Genomic DNA, 20,668 nt, shown 5'->3' on the forward strand with positions numbered 1-20,668 from the left:
TCAACAATCCTCGTTGCAGCATCTACTCGGACCTGGGAGCAGCACATTGTAAGGGGCGCCCTCTAACACTCGTGCTTGAACCTCTGCTGAACTGGATGGCTCACTTTATTCGCAGTAACAAGCCCACGAGCTGAATCGGCGTTGTTCCCAAGAGGCTAGCGGCCAAATTACTTCGCGCAACGAGTGTGGACGCAAACATGAGCCGGTAGTCGTAAGAGGCAAGGCCAGGCTGGACCATCTTCAACTGACCGCCTCTACGATCGGCATATTCATCTGTCGCGAAAATGCGGCTTGGTGTCTGCTGGCAATGCCTCGAGCTGCGCCCAACATGGATGAGGCAATCTATTCCACCCCTCAAGCAATTGCATGGATTTGCGTCTTCACCAAATGCGGCGTTCGCGACACGGGTAAGGCGTCCACAAGCGCCTGAGACGAGGACAAGCAGGCATGCGCAAATTCGGCGAGGGTTCGCGACGTCATCCAGATCTAACCAGCATGAGCAGCGATCCGAAGAGGCGACTGAAGGTTTGCTATCATCGAATGGAGAAGCATCCGTCTCCATCCACTCGCTAGACGAGCCTCCAATGACTATTCCCCATCCTCATGACATACCCAGCATCCCGCTCATCGTACTTGTCGCAACACTGAGCAAACTCTTCTGTCGTCTTGGCTGCTCCGACTTTCGAGTAGACGGACTTGAGAATCTTCTGAAGGTCGTCAATGATGAACAGAGGCAGAAGGAGGGAAGAGGCGTTGTCACTTACTGCAACCACATTTCTGTGTCAGTAGTTTACCCTCACTACCTTCTTGCTGTCCACACTTACCGATATCCCGAACTCTCTTGATAGCCTCGATGAGCCCTTACTTTGGGCTTCTCTTCCACTCGCGCAATTCTTCTCATCAAAGACGACACGGTGGACGCTCGGAGCGCAAGACATCATGTTCGACAACCCCTTATCCGCCTGGATTTTTGGAAAGGGCCAAGTTATTGCAACAAATCGTGGAGGGGGCATCTTTCAGACCGCCGTCGACCGAAGCATCGACAAGCTGAAAGCCGGAAGCTGGGTGCATGTCTTCCCTGAAGGCTACGTCAACACGAGCAGAAAAATGACTCTACGAAGGTTCAAGTGGGGCGTCAGCCGGATGATCCTAGAAGCGGCAGGACTCGAAGGAGGTTCTGCACGTGCTTTGCCGAAGGAAGCTGATACACACAGTCTTCAAGTCGGGGAGACCAAAGCGCCGGTCATTATTCCGATTTGGATTTCGGGATTCGATGCTATCATGCCAGAGCCGCGCGGTTGGCCGCGAGGGTTACCGCGGCTGGGAGCCAACATTTCAGTTTATATCGGCGTACCCATCGACCCTGCCGAATACCAGCCTTACTTAGACGCGTACGCGCAGGAGCAGCGACGCCTCATCGGCGAGGGATCAGGATCCCAGTCTGAGCGAGAGATAGAACTGCCGCTGGTCCCACCTTCACCACCGCATGATATCTTCCCGCCCGCGACGCCCCTCCGACCGCCACCGGACGGATGGCCCGAGGCACCTGCGGGCTCACGCGGTGCGCTTTCCGCGGCAAGCGACACGGACCGTAAGCGAGAGATCCGGAGCGCGCTTGCTGGTTTTTTGAGGATGAAACTCGCTGAGCTTGGCATTGAAGCGCGTCGAGTGAGGGGAGAGGAAGGGCAGGGGGAACTTGTGCATACATTGACCCTTATTAAGAAGGAGGAGGGAGTAGAGGGCAAGGCGATGTGATACTTCCCTTCGTTGCATCATTCGCACGGTCTCCGGTGCTATTGCATCTAACATAGCACATTCTGCAAAAACACATAGAGGTACGCATGCTGCACAATTGTAAACATTTGAGTTCCGATAATTTTCAGTACAACTATAAAAAGTGCTGGGATTCGCTCGCGAATCGAAGAAAGACGGTCACGATTAATCCAGCTTCTGCTTCTTTTGACCGCTCAGGAGTTTGTTGAAGCCCGCTGTAACCGGGGTTTTCATAGCTAATCCTCCCATGAAAAGCAGGTACTCTGATTTCTCGTGACAAGGATTCTTCCCCGTGCTTTTCGGCGAGCGAGAAGTTGAACAAGTCGCTTGGGCAGGACCAGTCGTTGTCGCAGACCTTCTGGGTGCTGATGTTGCCGGTACTGCAGAAGCGAGAGCTGGTACGTTGGATATTGCTACGGTAGCTGGAGTGGGCGCTTGTTCGGGCGGCAGCATGCCAGCAGCCGCCGTGTCAGCCTTTGTTACCTGCTCGTCATCTCCACCAGCCGCAGCCGCTGCTTCTTCAGACAAGAGGGCATTCTCAGCTTGACGCTTTAACGCTCGCCGCCGTTGCTCGCGAACGATGCTGCGCACTTCCCTGTCGATGCGTGTGTCGAATTGTCCTCCGGGATGCAGCCACGCCCTTCCTTCTGCCATGCGATGTCCAGCTTTCGCTGCCTCGGACTCGAGCTTTTCGCTGCCTCTTTGCCCTTCCTTTTGTGTAGTAGGTTCTGCACCTTCGCCCTTAAGAGGTGATGCTTCGATGGGCGCCGAGACTGCTGCTGAAGCCGGGGTCGATTTCACCGCCATGGTTATGTCATTTTCTCGCATCCCTTGGGATGCTACACGGGTCTCAACAGTTGCTGGTTTCTTCACCTTCAACAGCTCGCTGTTGAGGGATGGCGTCTGCATTGGTTGCTGTACCGGTGTCTGCCGATGCATCTGAATTCGTGCCTCCGCCACCCGTCGTCGTTCGGGAGTCTGGAGTGGGCCTAGTTGCTGCTTTGCCCACTTGGGAATCTGGTCCTCCTCATAGAGCGGCCACTCTTTCTTGCCGACGAGCTCCTCAAACAAGCTCTCGAAGAGCTCGTCGAAAATTTTGCTTTTCAGGAAGTCGTCCATCACGCATCTCTGTCCGCGACTGATAGAGCGCTTCTTCTCCTCTTCTCCTAGCGAATCGAGATGCCGGACGAAGCCTTGCTCGACACGCGCCCAGAAAGACGCCTTGAGCTCGACATCCACGTTGAAGCTACAGAGGAAGGCATTGCGCATCAAATCAAAGTTGCCATCATTGGCATACCTGTCGGGCGTGGCACGGTCAGCAAAAAAACTCCGCAGCTTGATTGAACGTAATGACTCACTCATCCCAAATGGTCTCTGGCGTAATACCATCCTCATGCTCTTCGTTCGCATGTAGGCGATACTCTGCATCTTCTGCCTCCCACCTACGCCGCGCCTCCTCGCCCTCGCCCTCGATCTCCTGCTTCTGCTCTCCCCTCAGCTGCCGTCGTGCGTCTTGCTGCTTCTGCTGTTGTTGATGCTCTTGAAGTTTCGATGAAGATGCGACTAGCGCGCTTGCCGGTTCGCCAGGCTTTTGATTCCCCTTGGCGTCGCCTTGGTCGCCTGATTCGTCCTCTTCATCATCTTTGTCCGAGCTGCTGATTTCTTCTTCGCTCGACTCTTCTGCCAACTTGTGCACCTTGGCTTTCTTGCAGCTCGCGCTCGTCGCCCTCTTCGCTGCGGTCGAAGATGCAGTCGGCGCCGTGCTCGTGGAGCGCGAGCGCTTCCTTGAGCGGATTCCTCCTTCCTCAGAAGGATGTGCTCCACCGCCTCTTCCTCTGGCCTTCCCGAAGCCACTGCCAACATCAGTGGTAGGACTGAGAAGCTTATCTCGGTCATGTTCCAAGCAGGGGTCAATATACTGCTGCTGGGTCGCTTTGGTCGCTTTGATCGCCACGCCGCGAAGCATGCAACCCGTGGAGGGTGAGAGAGACTCTGCGTCAATGGTAACGCCAGTCTCATCAGCACCGCCAGCGTCATCACCTTCACCAGCCCCTTGCGAAGAAAATGGAATTGCATGAGCAGGTGCAGTAACGGTTGCACCTGCATTCCCACCTGCGCCAATGGCCGAGTGAACAACCGAAGGCGTAGCAGCCGGTGTCTCGCTTTCATTTCGCTGCACAGCATCATCAGCAGCATCAGCAATATCCAAGTGCTTGTTTACGGCCACGTTACGTGGTTGTGACTGAGCTCGCAACTTGGTACCGGCTCTAGATTGCGCGCCATTTGCAGCGGAAGAGTTCCCAAGCCCCCATGGGTTGGTATACTGCTTCGCGGTCGTCTGTGCTGCTTTGATCGCCGCGTCGCGACGCGCACGGCCCGCGGCTGGGGGTGAAGATGTGGATGACGGCTGATGCGGACATGCGGGAGCGTCTGGACCTGCTTCTGCTTCTGCCTCTCCACCTTTCGGGTTGGCAATTCCATTCGCACCTGCCGTTTTTGTTGCTGCCTCAATTGAGTCTTTCTCCTGCTTGCCTGTAGCGTGAGAAGATTGAATTGCTACGCGCTGCGCAGTGGACGGCGTAGCCCGAGATGGCAAGTTGTCATTATCTTCGCCTGCCGCATCTGCGTATGTATCTGCGAATTCATTGAAATGCGCATCATGACTCGTATCTGCGCCGTGATCCGCTTCTGTATCAGCAACATCGAAGGGCGCGAATCCCTCTCCTGCCAACATCAGTGCTGCTTGAGACTGCCCAACTTGCGCTGCTGAGTTTGCTTGCGCAGCGTTGCTATCCTTCGGTACCACCGGTGCAATATGCCCTTCGCTTTCAATTCCGCTGCGCATGGTTGGAGTGAGCACTAGGTCGTCTTGTGCAGGAGCGTTCGAGGTGTGGGCTCCATTTGAAGCTATGCCAGCAGGCAGAGTGGGAGCAGGCATTGACTCACACTCATCGCTCGGGGAACCGGCTCGATGACCCGATTTGCCCCGCATGCGACTTTCCTTCACGTGCTCCACCTTCTCTGCTTGGTGTTCGCTGTGTCCCTCTGTGCCCATCATTCTCCTGCCATGGCTGACGGGTGACTGACTAGATGGACCCACATTATGCCCATGCTGCGTTCTTGATCTCTTCTGCAGCGATACGAGCGCACCGCTCGCTCCTTCTACTTTGGGTGATGCCGCAGCCTCCATGTCGGCGGGCTTCTCCTCCGCCTGGGACGTGTGCCCATCGTGGTTACCCTCCTCGCTCTCGGCAACGGCTGTGCCGAGAAGCTGATTATGTGAATGTGCACGCGTCTTGTGCGAGTCGTATGTCCTCTGCGGATACGGCTGAGGGATGTCTTTCCTACTTCGGCGAGTCAGCTGCGCGTGCTTTGGCTCCTCTCCTTCTTGGGCTCCCTCATCCCGATCTGCGCTTGAGTGCCTCTGCGGCTCCAGCGTCGCTGAAGTTGATGCGCCCGTATTGTGCGACTGGGAGTGCCGCGACAGACGCCGTGTGCCCACCATCGCTGCACACCCGAAGGTAGTTTACTCGAGACTTGCACCTGAGGCGACCAGCGCGTAGCGCTCAGAGTAACATTGGAACAAAGGGTATCGCGCCACGTGGGCATCAACCTGTGCTCTGCGATACGGTGTGCAGCTGACATAGGTGAACCTTGAACGCTAATCACAGAGCCAGGAGGTATTCACCGTAAGGTTAGTACAAGTTACAGGGACCACCATGTTGGAGCGAATCGTGACACTGCGCGCTCACTCTCACGTCGCACACGTCAAGGTGGTTGCTCTCGATCGGCCAGCCAGCCATCCTCACTTTCAGTCACCAGTCGCGTGCTAATTATTCGGTGCAACTCCTGGTAATTCGGTGCAATTACCACGAAAGTGTTTCAGTCAGAAAAAAATGTTATCAGCAACCGCAAGCTATCGCACCGCCGAAGAGTGCTGTGGTGTTTGCTTGTGGTATGCGGCCATACTGAATGGGCGAAGGAACATGCGATAACAACAAAAACATGTGGGCTCGGACTATCAGTCTAGCTTCTGCTCGGGAGGGCGATGTACACTGCGAATAACAACCAGGTGAAGAACTGAGACGCTCCGGGTCTTGATGTAAACATTCCTGCGCGCTTCCTTTCGAAAGCATTCTTTGTCGGCCCTTGTCCCTTTATATATTTCGATCAGCGCCTCCCGTCAGCCTGCATAGACCCAGAATCTGCTTCCCTGCACTTCTGACTCGTCAGCATGGACCCCCGACTGCCACAGCACCTTTATTCGTCGTCTAGCTCCGTCGAAGACCCTTCACCATCCTGCCCTCCATCTCCATCATCACGGTCCGCCCCCACGCTGGCCTCGCGCGCTGACATTCTGAAATGCTACGAAGAAGCCGTGCAAGAGCCACTACTCGAATGCAGCAACCTCTCATCTTTTTATTCAGAAGCCCAGCTGTCCACATCACTCGTACCGGAAGCAAGACTGCTACGCGAGGACTTTTGCAGCACTGCCATCGTAGCGCGGACATGGCTCAGCCTCGATGAACGCAATCGCAGCGTCGGCGTTGATATCGATCTCAATGCACTCAAGGACACGCGGGAAAGAGTCTGGGCAGAAGGAGTGCAGGTCGGGAGAAAGGTTGGCGCGCGAATCGTCCAGTCGCCGGCGTTTGCCAATGGCATCACCTCGGTGGAAGGAGTTGACGGCGTAGACGCTCTGGGGATGGAGTTGGAGCAGGATGACGGCGCTCTGTTCCAACGAGCCCCGAGCAGTGATCAAACTGCCCTAGGAGCGACGGAGAAATCATCAGACGTCCAAGCTGGCTCCGATATCAGCTTGAAAAGCTCGACATGGGCCACTGGTGCAGCTTCTGATCGCTTTGAACGACGTTTCCAGGCTCGTCTGGCAAAGCAGGAAAAGCAAGCAAAGCTCAAGGCAAAAAAAAGAGCGACCGCTTCGGTGGCGGCAGCGGCCAATGGTCATGCTGCCGCACCGGGTGTCGAGTGCGACGGAGGGCAGCGTATTGAAAATACGTCTTTCGCTAGTGACGCAGATGAACAAAACGAGCAAGGCAGAATGCTACTCGTGCACAGTGACGTACTCGATCTTCCATTCTCCTATATTCCATCAACATCTTCTACACCACCTTCAACAACATCGGCATCGGCTCAATCATCTCCAACTGGTGCCACGACAATCCCAGCGCCAGACCTTATCGCAGCTCTCAACTATGCGCTGTGCTATTTCCACACGCGAGCCGCCTTGCTCGCGTACTTGCGCGTTTGCCTGCACACGCTTAAAGCGCGCAGCGGCGTCTTGCTCTGCGACCTGTTCGCTGGTCCGCCGACAGGCGAGACGTACGAGCATTTCCTGACGGAGCAGGCAGATTCCGAGGGAAGAACAAGGAGGAGAAACCTGTCGCAACAAGATCTGTGGGAGTTATTTGCCCACGAAGATGGATTCATCAGAGAGGGCGATCGCGCGAGGGATTCTGAGGGGGGCGGCGATCAGGGTCGACTGCAGCCACTCTGGGCGGATGAGAAGAAGGCGACTTCTTGTATTCGCGAATCTTCCATCGAGGCGAACGGCCATGCTGCTCCTTTCCCCCCATCGTCTTCAAATTACACCATCACCGCCGACGACACTGCAATAGCAAGGGCAACCATCCGTCTTGTCCCAGCCCCGTCCACTTATGCGGCAGCAGCGCGCAGCAATGCATCCTGCGCTGAATGGCCGAAAGGTCATTTGAAGCTTGTACGGACCGGTGCAGCCAGCGGGGGTTTCGAGTACTGGCGCGAAGACGGGCCGATCGACTATGCCAGTAATCGGTTTAGGATGAGCCTTAGCTTCCGCTTTAAGGATCGGTCATGGATTCGTGATTGGTTCAGCTATGATTTCCGAATCTGGAGTTTGAAAGAGGTGCGTTCCATCCGGGGTGAGGTAAGAAGCAGAAAGTAAAGGCTACTGAAACTGCTACTGCCTCCAACCATTTTTCATCTGGCTGCCGTAAAGATCACCGAGGCGATGGAGGAGGTAGGCTTCGTGCGCGTGCGTGCGTATATCACGCCTCGCAACGCAGACGCCTCATTAGACGAAGACGGTCACGAAGGTGACGGTGATGACAATGCTAGCGATACACGGGATCGGAGCGATGATGACGCAGGTGGTCTGGACGACATGGCCTCCTTACTTCGACGCACAGAGCTGGAGGAAGCTGCAAGAACCACATACCGTCAAGTCAAGCCGGGCGATAAGATTTTTGCAACGCGTAGTATCAGCAGTGAGTCCAACTGTTACTGTGCAAGGGTCCAACCAAAAACTAACGGGTTGATTGATGGTCTCGACTTGGCATAGCTTACATTGTCGCGTGCGTACCGTGATAGACCAGAACGGACGGGCGTTCGCCTTCAGCGGTCCATGCACAGTATTGCAGTCTATTGCAATAGAAAACATGTATCTATTACCACATGATAACACGCATAATATCTTTCCATGTTGGTTCGGTTGATGCTCCTCAGCTGACAGCAGCTGGTGCCAGATTCGAGAGGGGAGGCTGCAGAAAGGTTGACACGCCCTGACGTCCACTCAGCTCCGGCAGCGAGACCTCACACACTATATAATCCTGGGCAAACACCGTTATCATTCAGGACTGAGATTGAGTTCGTACCCACAATATGCAGCGCGAAGGCGGCGATGACGAGGATTGGCTGACAAAACCAGACCCAGGGCTATCTTCTCCCGATCGCAGGGGCCCAGGTGCATCACTTTGGGAAAAGCGTAACTCTGAAACACTTGCACTACGTTGGACGCGCTAAGACTCGATTTGCCAGTAAACGTCGAGAGGCCACACCGACATCAGAGTGGATTGAATTTCCGGGGCGGAACGGGGGTAGTGCTTGGGGGCCAAGACTGCTGTTGTGCAGCAACGTCCCGCATTCAGAGCTGATCTGCGCGCGAGGGCTGAATAATACCTGCGGCTACCCATCCACATCCACCTGCGACGCAGTCCCATTCCGCAGTCGCACTTGCGCTCCCATTCTCAGATCCCGCCACAGGTGCGAGTCCCAGCATCCTCGGTTGGCATTTCTGACTATTTACGATTCTTCAGCGCCTCCTTGGAGCTTCTGATAGCGTCACAGCTGGGATATAGCAGGCCATACACAAGGTAAGCATTGATGGAAGACCGAGCGGGTGGGTGCCGCTGCAGAATTCGGTATGGGGACGACAGAGAAGCTGGATTCGTTGGGTGAACGAGGGCTTGACACTAATTGAGGAGCTTGGACAGCTCGAGTAGGGGGCCAGCGGACTGGACTTGCAGGATTGTGTTCATCAAGCGGGTGACCCCTCACGCAAGGCCATATGTTCATTTGGGTGTGACAGCGGCGATGCAATTCGTTCGTCGGTCGCTTTTCCAGGGGCATAAGAACAAGCACAATGCCTGTTCTATGGTATCCATTAGGCGCACTCGATGTTGCCTTCAAAAGCGGGATTGCACCATATGTGGTGGAACTGGTTTGAAAAGATTGGACACCCTTGCGACCGACAGATGGCGGTACATGTTACAGACGTAGCATTTGGGTCGCGCTCCAAGCAGCTAGATGCATCGGAAGGATCTCTGCATTAGAGTTCCTACCGGACACCATCTACTCCCTCAGGGCAGGGAGTAGGATTGCTGGGCAACCAGTCAGTTCAGACTACATTTAAGAAGGCCGATGGATTAAGTGGGGTGGAGCGCACCACCCTCAGGCGAGTTCAGAGAAAGGCTCCAGTCGTCTCCCGCCGTCAGGTACGCTCTGCTTGCTAGATAGGCCACTGATCAGCTTTTCTGTTTCTGTACTCAGCTCACAATAAGTCAAGATGTCTAAGGGTGCTCAAGGAACCAAGTTCCGCATGACGCTGGCTCTGCCCGTCGGTGCGGTCATGAACTGCGCTGACAACTCGGGCGCCAAGAACCTCTTCGTCATTGCTGTCAGCGGCATTGGTGCTAGGCTCAACAGGCTACCAGCCGCCGCTGCTGGTGACATGGTTGTCGCATCGGTTAAGAAGGGAAAGCCGGAGCTCAGGAAGAAGGGTGAGTGCTTGCGCGGCAGTTTCCCCAATGCGACATGAGTGGACTGACGCTTTAAAATTTACTCATAGTTATGCCCGCGATTGTCATTCGTCAGCGCAAGCCGTGGAGGAGACGCGATGGTATTTTCCTTTACTTCGAGGACAACGCTGGCGTCATTGTCAACCCCAAGGGAGAGATGTTAGTGCCTCGTTGTCATGCATGAGGAAGCCGGGTTCTGACTTCTTTGCTTTTGTTGCACTTCGTCAATGCAGGAAGGGATCCGCTATCACCGGGCCTGTCGCAAAAGAATGCGTAAGTTATGTGCCTCGCGTCTATACATCCCGTCTTGCCCTCTGACATATCGATTGTGATTTATTCCATATAGGCGGACTTGTGGCCACGTATCGCATCCAATGCCGGTACCGTCGTCTAAGTACCCGAATCCCAAAAGGCTGCGATGTTTCGGTCTCATCTGCCCCGCCCGAAGCAGGCGCAGGCTGCGACTCCGCAAGCTTTCCCCTTCCTCCCCCACCACAGTGTAAATGTATTCATACATCGGGCGCCATGCAACGCACATGCTTTCTTCGGGTAGAGCTCTTTGTTTGCTACGACATGTCGCAGCTGTTCTGTTTTCTTTCTTTGGCACTGTCTTCAGCCTGAGAGCGCCTCCCAGAGTGGTCGGCACTAGCACGTAGCTGCAGTCTCACAACCAGCAGAAGTAGCACTTGAGAATTTCAGATCACTTCCTGTCCTGGACTCTCAGCCAGCCTTATGGGGCCTCGCATATCGTTTCCAGGGTTGTGGCTGAGCCTTGTTGACTGGCTTTTGCTACTGGCCCGTTCCGAAATGTGCTTTTGCCTCACCGCTTTCTTGGCGTTTCCGTTCCGCCTATTTTTTGTTCAGTGCATGGCTACTCCTTCTGGTTGCGGGCCTTCAAAGAAAGCCCTTTCGATGCAAGTTCAAGATCAGAGCCGAGGAAGCTGCAGCGGATTGGTGCCCTGCGAGACCAAGTGATGAGGATGGCGTCTTCAAGTCGACTTCTCGCCCGTGCTGCTGGCTATGCGGGCCGGCGATCAGGTGCGAGTCTTGTCCGTCCTACCGCCACGCCGATCCGGTGCGCTACTGTTTCTCTGACTGCTGGCCGAGCAACTGCGTTACCGCCAAGCAGTCGAAATCAGCAACGTCGATTATATGCTGCAGTAGCGGCAGTGGCTTCCACTGCTTCAGAGTCGCCGATAGCACAAGTTGCCCACTGTGGTGGCCACGAGCCGATACCGCTCTCCGATGCGGATGTACGCCGACTGTTGCGGCAACGCAACGTCGGGATCTCTGCGCACATCGACTCAGGCAAGACCACTTTAACGGAGCGCGTCTTATACTACACTGGGCGTATCAAGGAGATTCATGAAGTGCGCGGCAAAGATGCTGTCGGCGCCAAGATGGACTCGATGGAGCTGGAGAGGGAGAAAGGTATCACCATTCAATCGGCCGCGACTTTCTGCAGCTGGAAGGCAACGCCGCCGACGCAGACAGCTTCCATCTCTGGAGATGTCGCAACCATGGAAGCAGGTGCGGGGAAAACTAAAGAAGAATTCAACATTAACATCATCGACACTCCCGGCCATGTTGACTTTACGATCGAGGTTGAGCGTGCCTTGCGTGTGCTAGATGGTGCTGTACTCGTTCTTTGTGCCGTCTCGGGCGTCCAGTCACAAACGATCACCGTAGATAGGCAAATGCGAAGATACTCGGTACCCAGGATCTCCTTCATCAACAAGATGGACAGGCAAGGCTCCAACCCTTGGAGAGTCATCAATCAGATTCGCACCAAGCTTCGCATGCCGGCTGCAGCTGTGCAGCTCCCGATCGGGTCGGAAGAAGCATTTGATGGTGTCATTGACCTCGTCCGATGGAAGGCTGTTTACAACGAGGGTGTCAAAGGGTGAGCACTTCTAAAAGTCGACAGATGAGCCTTTGATTGATGGCTGTCCCCTTTCCTCGCAGCAACGAGATCCGAGAGACAGAAGATATCCCTGCGGATCTGCTAGAACTTGCCAAGGAGAAGCGTGCCGAGCTAATTGAGCAGCTCGCCGAGATTGACGATGAAATGACCGAGATTTTCGTAGAGGAGCGCGAGCCCACGATCGACGAGCTTGCTGCTGCGATTCGCCGGTCCACTGTTGCATGCAAGTTTTCCCCTGTCTTCATGGGATCCGCCATCAAGAACAAGGGCGTCCAGGCCATGCTCGACGGTGTCTGCAATTATCTACCCAACCCAGCTGAGGTACCCGCGACGGCTCTTGACATGAGCCCTGCCGCCCAGCGTAAGACCGTGGAGGAAGCAGCTGAAGGAGGAGAGGATGTGGCAGCTGGTAGGAACGTCTCCAAGTCCGAGCCTCCGACTGTATCGCTGGCACCTGCAGCCGAAGCCCCTCTTGTCGGTCTAGCGTTCAAGCTGGAAGAAGGGCGTTACGGACAGCTGACCTACATGCGTGTCTATCAAGGTACTCTCCGCCGTGGCAACCTCATTTTCAATGCCCGCACTGGCAAGAAAGTTAAGGTGCCTCGCTTGGTGCGCATGCACTCAAACGACATGGAGGATGTGGAAGCGGTCGGTCCAGGCGAGATTTGCGCCATGTTTGGTGTCGAATGCTCCTCAGGCGACACATTCACCGATGGCACTACGACATTGAGTATGACCAGCATGTACGTTCCAGAGCCGGTCATCTCACTCGCCATCCACCCGGAAGGCAAGGAGGCCTCGCAAAATTTCTCGCGTGCGCTCAATCGCTTCCAGAAGGAAGACCCGACATTCCGCGTCCACATTGACCCGGAGAGCAACGAGACTATCATTTCGGGCATGGGCGAGCTCCATCTGGAAATCTATGTGGAGCGCATGCGCAGAGAGTACAATGTACCATGCACCACCGGCAAGCCTCGCGTCGCATTCAGGGAGACTATTTCTCAACGGGCCAACTTTGCTTACACGCACAAGAAGCAGAGTGGTGGTGCAGGTCAGTTTGGCCGAGTGATGGGCTACATCGAGCCTATGAGCATCGACGAAGAGACGGGCAAGGACGTCGCTTTCGAGAACCGCGTTGTTGGAGGCTCCATCCCTAACGGATACTTCCCAGCCTGCGAGAAAGGATTCCTCGACGCTCTCGAGAAGGGGGCGCTGTCGGGCCACCCAGTCACCGGTGTCCGCTTCGTTCTGGAGGACGGTGCGGCGCACAGTGTCGATTCTTCCGAACTCGCCTTCCGACTCGCCACTGCAGGCGCCTTCCGCGAAGCGTTCCAGAAGGCAACGCCTGTCATCCTGGAGCCGCGCATGTCTGTCGAAGTCACTGCGCCGACCGAGTTTCAAGGCGCTGTTATCGGCGCGCTCAACCAGCGCAAGGGCACGATCGAGGACACGGATGTTCGGGAGGAAGAGTTCACACTCACCGCCGAGGTCAGCTTGAATGACATGTTTGGATACTCCAGCCAACTGCGTGGCTTGACACAGGGCAAGGGAGAATTCTCGATGGAGTACAAACGCCACGAGCCCGTCATGATGAACATTCAGAAGGAGCTGCAAGAGGGTAAGTTCGCGCTTCTTCTCCATCTTCGTGCTGACTATGTGATGCTGACAGACTTCTTTAATTTTGAACAAAACAGCTTATCGCAAGAAGCAATTAGAGAAAAAGTAAAGCGCGCTCAATCGGTGCACGCAAGCTCGAGCATCTGTAATCATAGAGGTTCCTCCATCGCAACTGAGTCGATCCCCCGCCGTAGCAACTATGCGATTCGGATGAGCTCTGTGGCTCGAATGCTTGAAATGACAAGCGCAAGGCAACCTCGAACCGATACGTCGAGCGTTGGCAGGCAAGACGTCAGCTGACGATTAAGGTCATCAAATGCATCTAATTAGAGGACGTGTGATATGAAGGAAGCCGGAGGTGTGGACGCGTGTCGCGGCGCATCGCGTGAGACCCTCCGCATGTCGCAACTCGCGTCTCCACCTTCCAGTCATCCAGATTCCAGTTGGTGAGAGACCAGTGCAGGATATGTGTTTCTGAGTCGAGTTGTTGTCATGAATCCACGACTTGAGCATTTCAAGTATGTGTCTTCGCTCTGCATCCTCACTTCACTTCCGACCCGTTGCATAGTTGACGCACGTCCGTCACCGGATCTGCAACCAGGGTCTAGCAAGCGGGCTGGCCTTGAAAACCGTCGCATGCCTTGATCCATCTGGAGATCTGCTCCTACTGAAACACCCTGACGGAACCGCGAAGTAATTAGAAGACCTGAGCGGTATCCTTCGCCTGGTACCAACTCTTGGTTGTCGTCGCATACTATTCCGATACGCTTGCGAGAGGAAAATTGCATGAACAAATGACGGGCTGATGCCTAACATGTACATGATGCATCAACACCTCCGCAATGCTTGTCACGAAGCTCCACCAGCGACGGACCTAGTTGGCGCAGAACAACGAGAACGCTTTCCTGATTCAGGGGCCATCCTTCCCACTAGCGACAATCAATGCTTCTCGGGCGAATGTCAAATCGCAGAGGAAGTGCTCACTGCAGCGTCAGGCTTGTGGGACAAAGGCCATGGGTTCAATGATTCTCCTCACTCCCCAGGAGACACAACGCCCCCGAAACCTAGCTATATGCGCGTATTTACAGACGAGATATGGTCTCTTCGCCAAGGAGACGCACAGGAAAGCGTTCCAGTTATGCAACACTCCTATGCTCGCAACTTTGCTGAAGTACAACCGAGTCCCAGCCCGAAGCGGTCTATGGCCCCATCAACGCCAACTTCACGTCGCGGACTTTTTTCCTCTGATGTCTTCCTCACCGCTTCCCTTGGCCAAATGGAAGAGCCTTCACAGAATGGCGAACACGATCTTTCTCCCCGGTGTGGGTTGCTTCCCTTGCCTTCTCGCTTCTCCCCTTTTCTCGAACTATCTGCCGACTTTGCGGACGAGCAAGGAGAAAGAATGCTGAGTCCTCTTAGATCATTCATTACCCCGTCGAGACTCTGGCGTAGGCCCAGCACCTTTGACGTGCGTAGCTTCCCTTCAAGCTACTTTTTAGGTGCTGATTGCGTCTACTTTCAGGCGAATAATGACTCCAAGGATCTGCTCAATACGCCTCGTGCACCGTCTCGCTCTGACTCGGCAGGTTCCATGTCAAGCGTGGGGTTATTCTCTCCTACTAAAGCTGTCCATCACAGAAGAGAGAAAGGTGCATCAAGCGTGGCCCTAGATCTTCTTTCTTCTCCCTCGCCGGGTCATTTTGCTGCTTTTGAAACTTATTACGGGCCCGCCGCTAAACAGCCAGACGGTCAGACGGGACACGATGTGTGCAGGCTACCCACAGAGTGCGCAGCTCCATTTTATCTGTTTGCAGACCAACAGACCCAGTACGACATGGGAAACGAAAAAGACGTGGGCCAGTTGAAGACTCCACTGGAAGGTGCCAATGATAAATCAAGGCAGGGCGGTGCTGCTTTCCGGCGTTTTAGAGTCAAGCCTCCTCGCCCCCCGATCCATTATTCCACCTCAGGACCGCACATGAGTGCAAAGGGGAGCACGTCGTCTTCGGTGATATCGTCCAACAAGAACAGACGCGTCCCTATTAGCAAAAATCCCGAGCACAGACGTCTAGCGACCATCGATGAGGATGCATTGTCTCTCTCAGGTCCCGCTTTGCCTCATGCACCTGTTTCACACTTGCGCAGCTCCCAGGCATACTATCTCACGCGTGGTCAGCGTCGAGCTTACGAGAAGGCCTTTAACGACTCCGATGTGTCCCAGGATGACCATGATTCTATCGCGAAGATACTGATGAGCCTATCGTCACCGCAAGTTCCATCGCCGCCTGCTAAGAGACCTCGTCGCTCCGAGTTGTCTGCGCTGTCACGAGCCAATAAGGCAACTCACAACACTAGTTCACGACAGCAAATCCAATACCATCGAGACGAGAGCCCGTTATCATCACTGAGCGGAACATCGTCCGATGCAAGTGGGAACCAGAGTTTCAATATCCCCGACCAGGCTACGGGATCTTCGCAATCTTCTTTGAGCAAATTAAGCAGTGTCTCACAGCTCGAATTTTACAGGACGAGGCAGCCGGGCATGCGTGGCTTTCCTGATTCTCTCCCCCTGTTGAAGGGATACGAACGCTTCTACCAGCAGTACACGCTTGTCAGCCAGGTCGGTTTTCCAGGTTCTGACATCATGACGAGCGTGTATGATGACGCCGCCTCAGCTGGACTGAGCGACCGTGCAAACACAGCAAAAATGACCTTCGGCGGCACATGGAATCCACCCAAGTCTGTGTTCGATCTCTATACTCCAAGATATGTGTCGGGAACCGGGATCTCCAAAGAAGGTCGGTGCTATGCGCAGTTCTAATAAGGCTTCTGCTGACAAATTGCATCCGCCCACTCTTACAGGGCTGTGCCCTATCTGGTCGGTCGCTGGCCTTCTTGACATATCTATTACGGCAGCTAACTTCTTTTACGCGGAACAGCATTGACAGTGGCGTCAAGTTGTGGTCTAAAGTGAGCGTGCGTAGCATCAGATAGAAAAGCCATGCTGAACGCATTCGTTGCGCCTCTCTCCTTACTCAGCTCAAGTCGTCCGCGCACAATTACCACATGAACAATTTTCATGGCATAAGCTCCAACACGTGCAAACCATTTCCACCGCCTATCGGATTTCGTGTGCAGGCACGTACTGCAGCGTCCGTGCAAGAGAGAGACGAGATCGTTCAGGGGAATTGTAAGCCGGCGCCAAAGTATCCGTCACGGTGCACTTTACCCGTTGCTAACACCATCCGGTCTGCTCTTGATCCAGGCGGAATTTGCAAGAAGTGTGCGTTCGAATGGTGATCTGCCATCTGAAGGTTGCTTCACTCACTGAAGAGCCTTCGATCATTTCGCAGGGGTCGATATTGAGGGGATCAAGCGTGGGGCTGTGAAAATTCCAGAGATTTACTGGTGGTGAGCTTCAGCAGTGCGAACGAACGAATAATCAGTAAGGAGAACTGTCAACGAGCTCATCGCTCAAAACCTCCTTCACCTACTAGGAAGCATGCTCAGCAGTGAGCGACACACTTTTCCTGCGTGCATCTGCTGAGATGCTGACGGTTTCTTTGCCCGACGTTCGCTGTACAGATGTCACAACAAGCATCCAGAGAAGATGCAAGATCCCGAAGGCGTCTTTAAAGAGGATGCCGTGAGTCGAAGCTTTGTGCATGGGGTCCGTCAAGACCTCTTCCTCACTATTCGTCTGGTCCGCATATTCCTCAGTTGTTCAAAAAGGTCTCCGCTTTCGTCGCAAGACACGGTGACCCCTACTAATGTTGAGAAACAGCACAAGGCTACCCAGAAGAAATGACCAACAAGGCGCATTCGCATTCACATTTGCATTCGCATTCCGAGCAGCTCAAGGCTATAGATGCAAACTCGTCACTCAGTGAAACCATTAGAGATATGGTTCTGTCGATTCCGGCTACAACAATGTCCTTTCCATTTGCATAGCACGCCTACATAATATACAAATCACCTGCCTAAAATGTGTTTGCAGGTCGAAATACTTGCGTGAAAAGTCGTCTCGGGGGACGGTACGATGTGATGCGAGGCGCGACGGGAGCAAGAAGACCACAGCGTTCGTCGTAAGTTCTGGGACATTAGAATCGAAGACCCGAAGCGATATTCGCACGGTATCTAGTCGGTCGAGTAGCCTAAGAGCCTTCCTTACTGTTGTCCTTGAGAACGATCCAATTGCTGTCATCCGAAGCGTTCGATGAGTCAGCGCCACGCGCGCTCAAGCCTGAGACTGTGTCTCTACCGGCGCTAGATCCCGATGCATCGACATCGCTGCAAGTCACAGCGCCAGAAGTGTAGGGCATGCCAGCTATTGCGGGTATGGGCCGGTGGCCGTAGCTTGGGATACCGCTCGAGGTCGGTAGCATTGGATCGCCGGGGTCATGTTGCGCGTCGCATCGCATGCGTCGGAGCATCTCTTCAAAAGCGCTGCCCAACCCTTGGTTCACGTTCTCCCCTTCAGCGTTGGATTTGTTGCTCCATTCCTCGTTGTCGGGCGTCACAGATGAAGAAGAAGATGGGTGCTCCTCTTCTGCAGCACCTGCTGCTGCGGATCCCTCGCGCGGTTTGCCCTTGTCGACAGAAAGCGTAGCGCATGAGGAGGATTGAGCTGCGCTGGAGGAAGAGGGCCTCTCAGCGGACATCTTCGACATGTGGTGTGAGTGGTATGGTAAGGGCGCAGCCGTGCTGCGCGTTTTGGCAAGCATCTGCTTGAATGCATCTTCCAAGCCAGCGTTCAGTTTTGCGATCCGCTCGGTGTCACCTGCCTCCGCTTCTTTCTGGTCCACTGCAGCTGGGGCGGGCTTCACATCATATGACTTGTCAGCGCTGGTATGTGCGGCTGTCTCGGAAGCGGTAGAAGTGGATCCGCTCGCAGCGGCAGCGGCTGAAGCACCTTGAGTCTGCTTTCGATCATCTTCCGCATCGTTGGGTATGACCTGGACGCTTTCTCGGGCCGCAGCATGGGCATACATCTGTCTAGCATCTGCGGATGGTGCTCCTTGCATCTCGGCGAGCCGACGAGTCCAAGCATCGGCAAGGTAGTCGTTCACTTGCCTGACGTGCTCACTGCCTTCGTGGTGTTGTTCCGGTTGATGTGGTTGCGATTGCGATTGTTGTATGGATTGACTCGATAGGACAGGGGCTCTGGACTGCGATGAAGCAGGTATGTCCGATGGAGTGGTCGTAAAGCCAAAGTTTGCCGAGGCAGGAGCATTGGAAGGTGCAGAACACTGCCTATCTTGCTGCTGCTGTGGCACACCCGTTCTGAAGGACTCCCACAGAGACTCCACCGGGGGGGACGACATTGACGCCGCTTCCGAAATGCTGGGCGGCATTAACCCGCTAGAGGAATCTCCCAGCCCCACTGTAGCCCGGCTGCTAGGATTCTGAACCGCACGTATCACAATGTCAAGACCGTGCATCAACACGCCTTGGACAGCAGGTGTGGCGGCAGTTGCGCTCACGAGACGCAGCATGCTGTCTGCGAGGTTGATGAAGTTGACGGCCGAAGACGACGAGGATGGCGGTGGCGAGGAAGAACTTCTGGTACCCTGAGACGGGCTTTGACTGGGTTGCTGCACGTGCACCGGTGCCGCGTGATTGCCTTGGACTGAGCCTAAAGCAGCCGGGTTCGCTCGTGTGTGCTGTAAGCCTGCACCGGCGCTCTGGACGGAATTCAACTGGACTGGGAAGCCACCAACTGCTGCAGGCGCGTTCCGAACGCTGGATCATGCAAAAAGGCAAGTGCGAAAACAATATGCGCGCCGTCAGCAAAATAAATCTACAGCAAAGCGCTAATTGTATGCGACTCACGTAGTCGTCGAAGTGTCTGCTCGAGCCAGATTAGCCATTGGCACTGCCGTCCCGGGCCTCGATGCGACTGTGGCGGGTGCCTCGATATTCCTGACAAATACTTCAAATACTTTGCGAGGCGTCATGGGCAAGTCTGTCGGCGAGAAGATGCCCATAGCATTATAAGGCGGGGGCGGTGCTGCATTCGGGAAGCCGAAAAGTCCGCCGCCAGCACGAGAGCTAGCATTATTGTTGTCATTGCTCTCCTTGGGTGGATGAGCGGGGAAGAGGTGCCAGAGGAGCGTCCACTCCTCCTCGGTATCAATGACGATGCGCTTCCGATCATGTTCACCCGCTTCACGTTCCTGATGCTTTGACTCGGGATTCGCTGACGCCGAGGCCACAGACTGATGAGCGTAACCTGGGCACAAGCCCTCAGCTGAGCGCGCGCCAAGGGCATTCGGCTGCTGTTCTGAGGCGTGACTGGACGCAGGCTGGGCTGGCAAAGCGTCATAGATCAAGCTGATCCTGTACTTGTCCGTCGGCAGAGCCCACGCCTTGCTGATCGCAGCGGAGACGGCGGACCATGTGGAGACTTTTGGCGTGCGCGAGATCTGGTTATTGACTGTATGCTCGAAGACGCCGACTTGGTGCAGACGATGCAACTTGGCTTGGCCGTTGCCAGTCGGCCCAGGGCCAACCTGTGAGGAGGATAGGCCCAAGGCGGGTAGGGCGGAGCTGGAAAGCGTCGTTTCGATGACCAGTGGCGGGTTGACACGATGGACGACACTGGTGGGTGCAATGTGCATCGGTGTGCTGGCGATGGTGCCAGCCCGGTTGGAAACGGCGAAGCTGAATGCAGGTCGAGGGGCAGTTGTGCTGGCGCCGGGACCTGGTCCTGATGAGTTGGTACCAGCGCTAGCGGCAGTCGGCAGGCTGCCGCTACTGCCCCAGGGTGGAAAAGCACTCATGGCGATGACGGAGCGGTGCCACTTGACTTGGACGTGGGCCGTGTGACTTTCGTATCACCTGCAAGAAAGTAGGACAACGTCGCGCAGAACCTAGGGCAAGGCTGCGCAGGCAATTGAATGGCGACGCCAGCGACCGTGGACCAGTCGGTCGAGGGCTGCTATTATTACCAGGCTCAAGCTCGAGCCTGCCTATCGAGCGGCCTACATACTACCACCATGAGGTTACAACGTCCTTATTGACCATGGGTGTGTTCTTTTTGCTGTGGGGATGAGGTGTGGCAGATGATGGTAGGCGGGGCTGTTGGATGAGGTGGATGGGTGTTTGTTTGCCCGCCGACCACCAGCCAAGCAAGGCGGTGGGGATTGTAGGGTTATCGACCCTCGGAACAGCAAGTCGCCGCACCACCCACCATCCCCATCCCCGCACACCTCCAACTCGCCGCATTGCCCACCCACACAGCTCAACGAACGCACCCTATTGACCACTCACCAGAGAGAGA

At 55.0% G+C, this 20,668-nt stretch overlaps 7 protein-coding genes across 7 annotated transcripts; 5 read left to right on the top strand and 2 right to left on the bottom strand.

Moving 5' to 3' along the window:
* Positions 1 to 12: 12 nt before the first annotated feature.
* K437DRAFT_275401 (uncharacterized protein) lies at positions 13 to 1,839 on the top strand. The gene is made up of 3 exons (XM_013386328.1): positions 13 to 48; positions 116 to 781; positions 849 to 1,839. Exons 2-3 carry the CDS (start codon positions 285 to 287, stop codon positions 1,753 to 1,755), a joined length of 1,404 nt encoding a protein of 467 aa, XP_013241782.1. The 5' UTR covers positions 13 to 48; positions 116 to 284; the 3' UTR covers positions 1,756 to 1,839.
* A 7-nt stretch (positions 1,840 to 1,846) lies between these two features.
* On the bottom strand, positions 1,847 to 5,531 carry K437DRAFT_172301 (uncharacterized protein). Its single transcript, XM_013386329.1, has 3 exons — positions 4,720 to 5,531; positions 3,132 to 4,407; positions 1,847 to 3,070 (listed from the first exon to the last, which is right to left on the bottom strand). Exons 1-3 carry the CDS (start codon positions 5,276 to 5,278, stop codon positions 1,939 to 1,941), a joined length of 2,967 nt encoding a protein of 988 aa, XP_013241783.1. The 5' UTR covers positions 5,279 to 5,531; the 3' UTR covers positions 1,847 to 1,938.
* Positions 5,532 to 5,816: 285 nt separating this feature from the next.
* Positions 5,817 to 7,800, top strand: K437DRAFT_258210 (uncharacterized protein). Its single transcript, XM_013386330.1, has one exon. The coding sequence runs from the start codon at positions 6,008 to 6,010 to the stop codon at positions 7,712 to 7,714; it is 1,707 nt and encodes a 568-aa protein (XP_013241784.1). The 5' UTR covers positions 5,817 to 6,007; the 3' UTR covers positions 7,715 to 7,800.
* Positions 7,801 to 9,613: 1,813 nt separating this feature from the next.
* On the top strand, positions 9,614 to 10,239 carry K437DRAFT_226667 (putative RPL23A-60S large subunit ribosomal protein L23.e; the record flags this gene model as incomplete). Its single annotated transcript, XM_013386331.1, has 4 exons — positions 9,614 to 9,827; positions 9,896 to 10,004; positions 10,079 to 10,118; positions 10,192 to 10,239. 4 exons carry the CDS (start codon positions 9,614 to 9,616, stop codon positions 10,237 to 10,239), a joined length of 411 nt encoding a protein of 136 aa, XP_013241785.1.
* Positions 10,240 to 10,759: 520 nt separating this feature from the next.
* On the top strand, positions 10,760 to 13,679 carry K437DRAFT_275405 (putative MEF1-translation elongation factor G, mitochondrial). Its single transcript, XM_013386332.1, has 3 exons — positions 10,760 to 11,748; positions 11,811 to 13,387; positions 13,464 to 13,679. The coding sequence occupies exons 1-3, from the start codon at positions 10,820 to 10,822 to the stop codon at positions 13,493 to 13,495; spliced, it is 2,538 nt and encodes an 845-aa protein (XP_013241786.1). The 5' UTR covers positions 10,760 to 10,819; the 3' UTR covers positions 13,496 to 13,679.
* Positions 13,680 to 16,030: 2,351 nt separating this feature from the next.
* On the top strand, positions 16,031 to 17,157 carry K437DRAFT_269651 (uncharacterized protein; the record flags this gene model as incomplete). The annotated part of the gene is made up of 9 exons (XM_013386333.1): positions 16,031 to 16,184; positions 16,249 to 16,264; positions 16,326 to 16,356; positions 16,426 to 16,576; positions 16,652 to 16,669; positions 16,740 to 16,797; positions 16,884 to 16,898; positions 16,972 to 17,032; positions 17,107 to 17,157. 9 exons carry the CDS (start codon positions 16,031 to 16,033, stop codon positions 17,155 to 17,157), a joined length of 555 nt encoding a protein of 184 aa, XP_013241787.1.
* A 220-nt stretch (positions 17,158 to 17,377) lies between these two features.
* K437DRAFT_172383 (uncharacterized protein) lies at positions 17,378 to 20,272 on the bottom strand. The gene is made up of 2 exons (XM_013386334.1): positions 19,219 to 20,272; positions 17,378 to 19,128 (listed from the first exon to the last, which is right to left on the bottom strand). The coding sequence occupies exons 1-2, from the start codon at positions 20,166 to 20,168 to the stop codon at positions 17,541 to 17,543; spliced, it is 2,538 nt and encodes an 845-aa protein (XP_013241788.1). The 5' UTR covers positions 20,169 to 20,272; the 3' UTR covers positions 17,378 to 17,540.
* Positions 20,273 to 20,668: the final 396 nt, after the last annotated feature.

Source organism: Tilletiaria anomala (assembly GCF_000711695.1).
Source record: "Tilletiaria anomala UBC 951 chromosome Unknown K437scaffold_78, whole genome shotgun sequence".
Classification (NCBI taxonomy): Eukaryota; Fungi; Basidiomycota; class Exobasidiomycetes; order Georgefischeriales; family Tilletiariaceae; genus Tilletiaria; species Tilletiaria anomala.

Bases quoted from the DNA above. Each gene is read 5' to 3' on its own strand.
- K437DRAFT_172301 (XM_013386329.1), bottom strand. From the start codon at position 5,278: ATGGTGGGCACACGGCGTCTGTCGCGGCACTCCCAGTCGCACAATACG. The intron at 4,408-4,719 runs GTGAGTCAATGC...ATGAATTCGCAG, and splicing joins CGGTTCCCCGAGCGATGAGT to ATACATACGCAGATGCGGCA. The intron at 3,071-3,131 runs GTGAGTCATTAC...CACGCCCGACAG, and splicing joins CCAGAGACCATTTGGGATGA to GTATGCCAATGATGGCAACT.
- K437DRAFT_275401 (XM_013386328.1), top strand. From the start codon at position 285: ATGCGGCTTGGTGTCTGCTGGCAATGCCTCGAGCTGCGCCCAACATGG. The intron at 782-848 runs GTCAGTAGTTTA...CTCTCTTGATAG, and splicing joins TACTGCAACCACATTTCTGT to CCTCGATGAGCCCTTACTTT.
- K437DRAFT_172383 (XM_013386334.1), bottom strand. From the start codon at position 20,168: ATGAGTGCTTTTCCACCCTGGGGCAGTAGCGGCAGCCTGCCGACTGCC. The intron at 19,129-19,218 runs GTGAGTCGCATA...TGCATGATCCAG, and splicing joins GCAGACACTTCGACGACTAC to CGTTCGGAACGCGCCTGCAG.
- K437DRAFT_275405 (XM_013386332.1), top strand. From the start codon at position 10,820: ATGAGGATGGCGTCTTCAAGTCGACTTCTCGCCCGTGCTGCTGGCTAT. The intron at 11,749-11,810 runs GTGAGCACTTCT...CTTTCCTCGCAG, and splicing joins TACAACGAGGGTGTCAAAGG to CAACGAGATCCGAGAGACAG. The intron at 13,388-13,463 runs GTAAGTTCGCGC...TGAACAAAACAG, and splicing joins TCAGAAGGAGCTGCAAGAGG to CTTATCGCAAGAAGCAATTA.
- K437DRAFT_258210 (XM_013386330.1), top strand. From the start codon at position 6,008: ATGGACCCCCGACTGCCACAGCACCTTTATTCGTCGTCTAGCTCCGTC.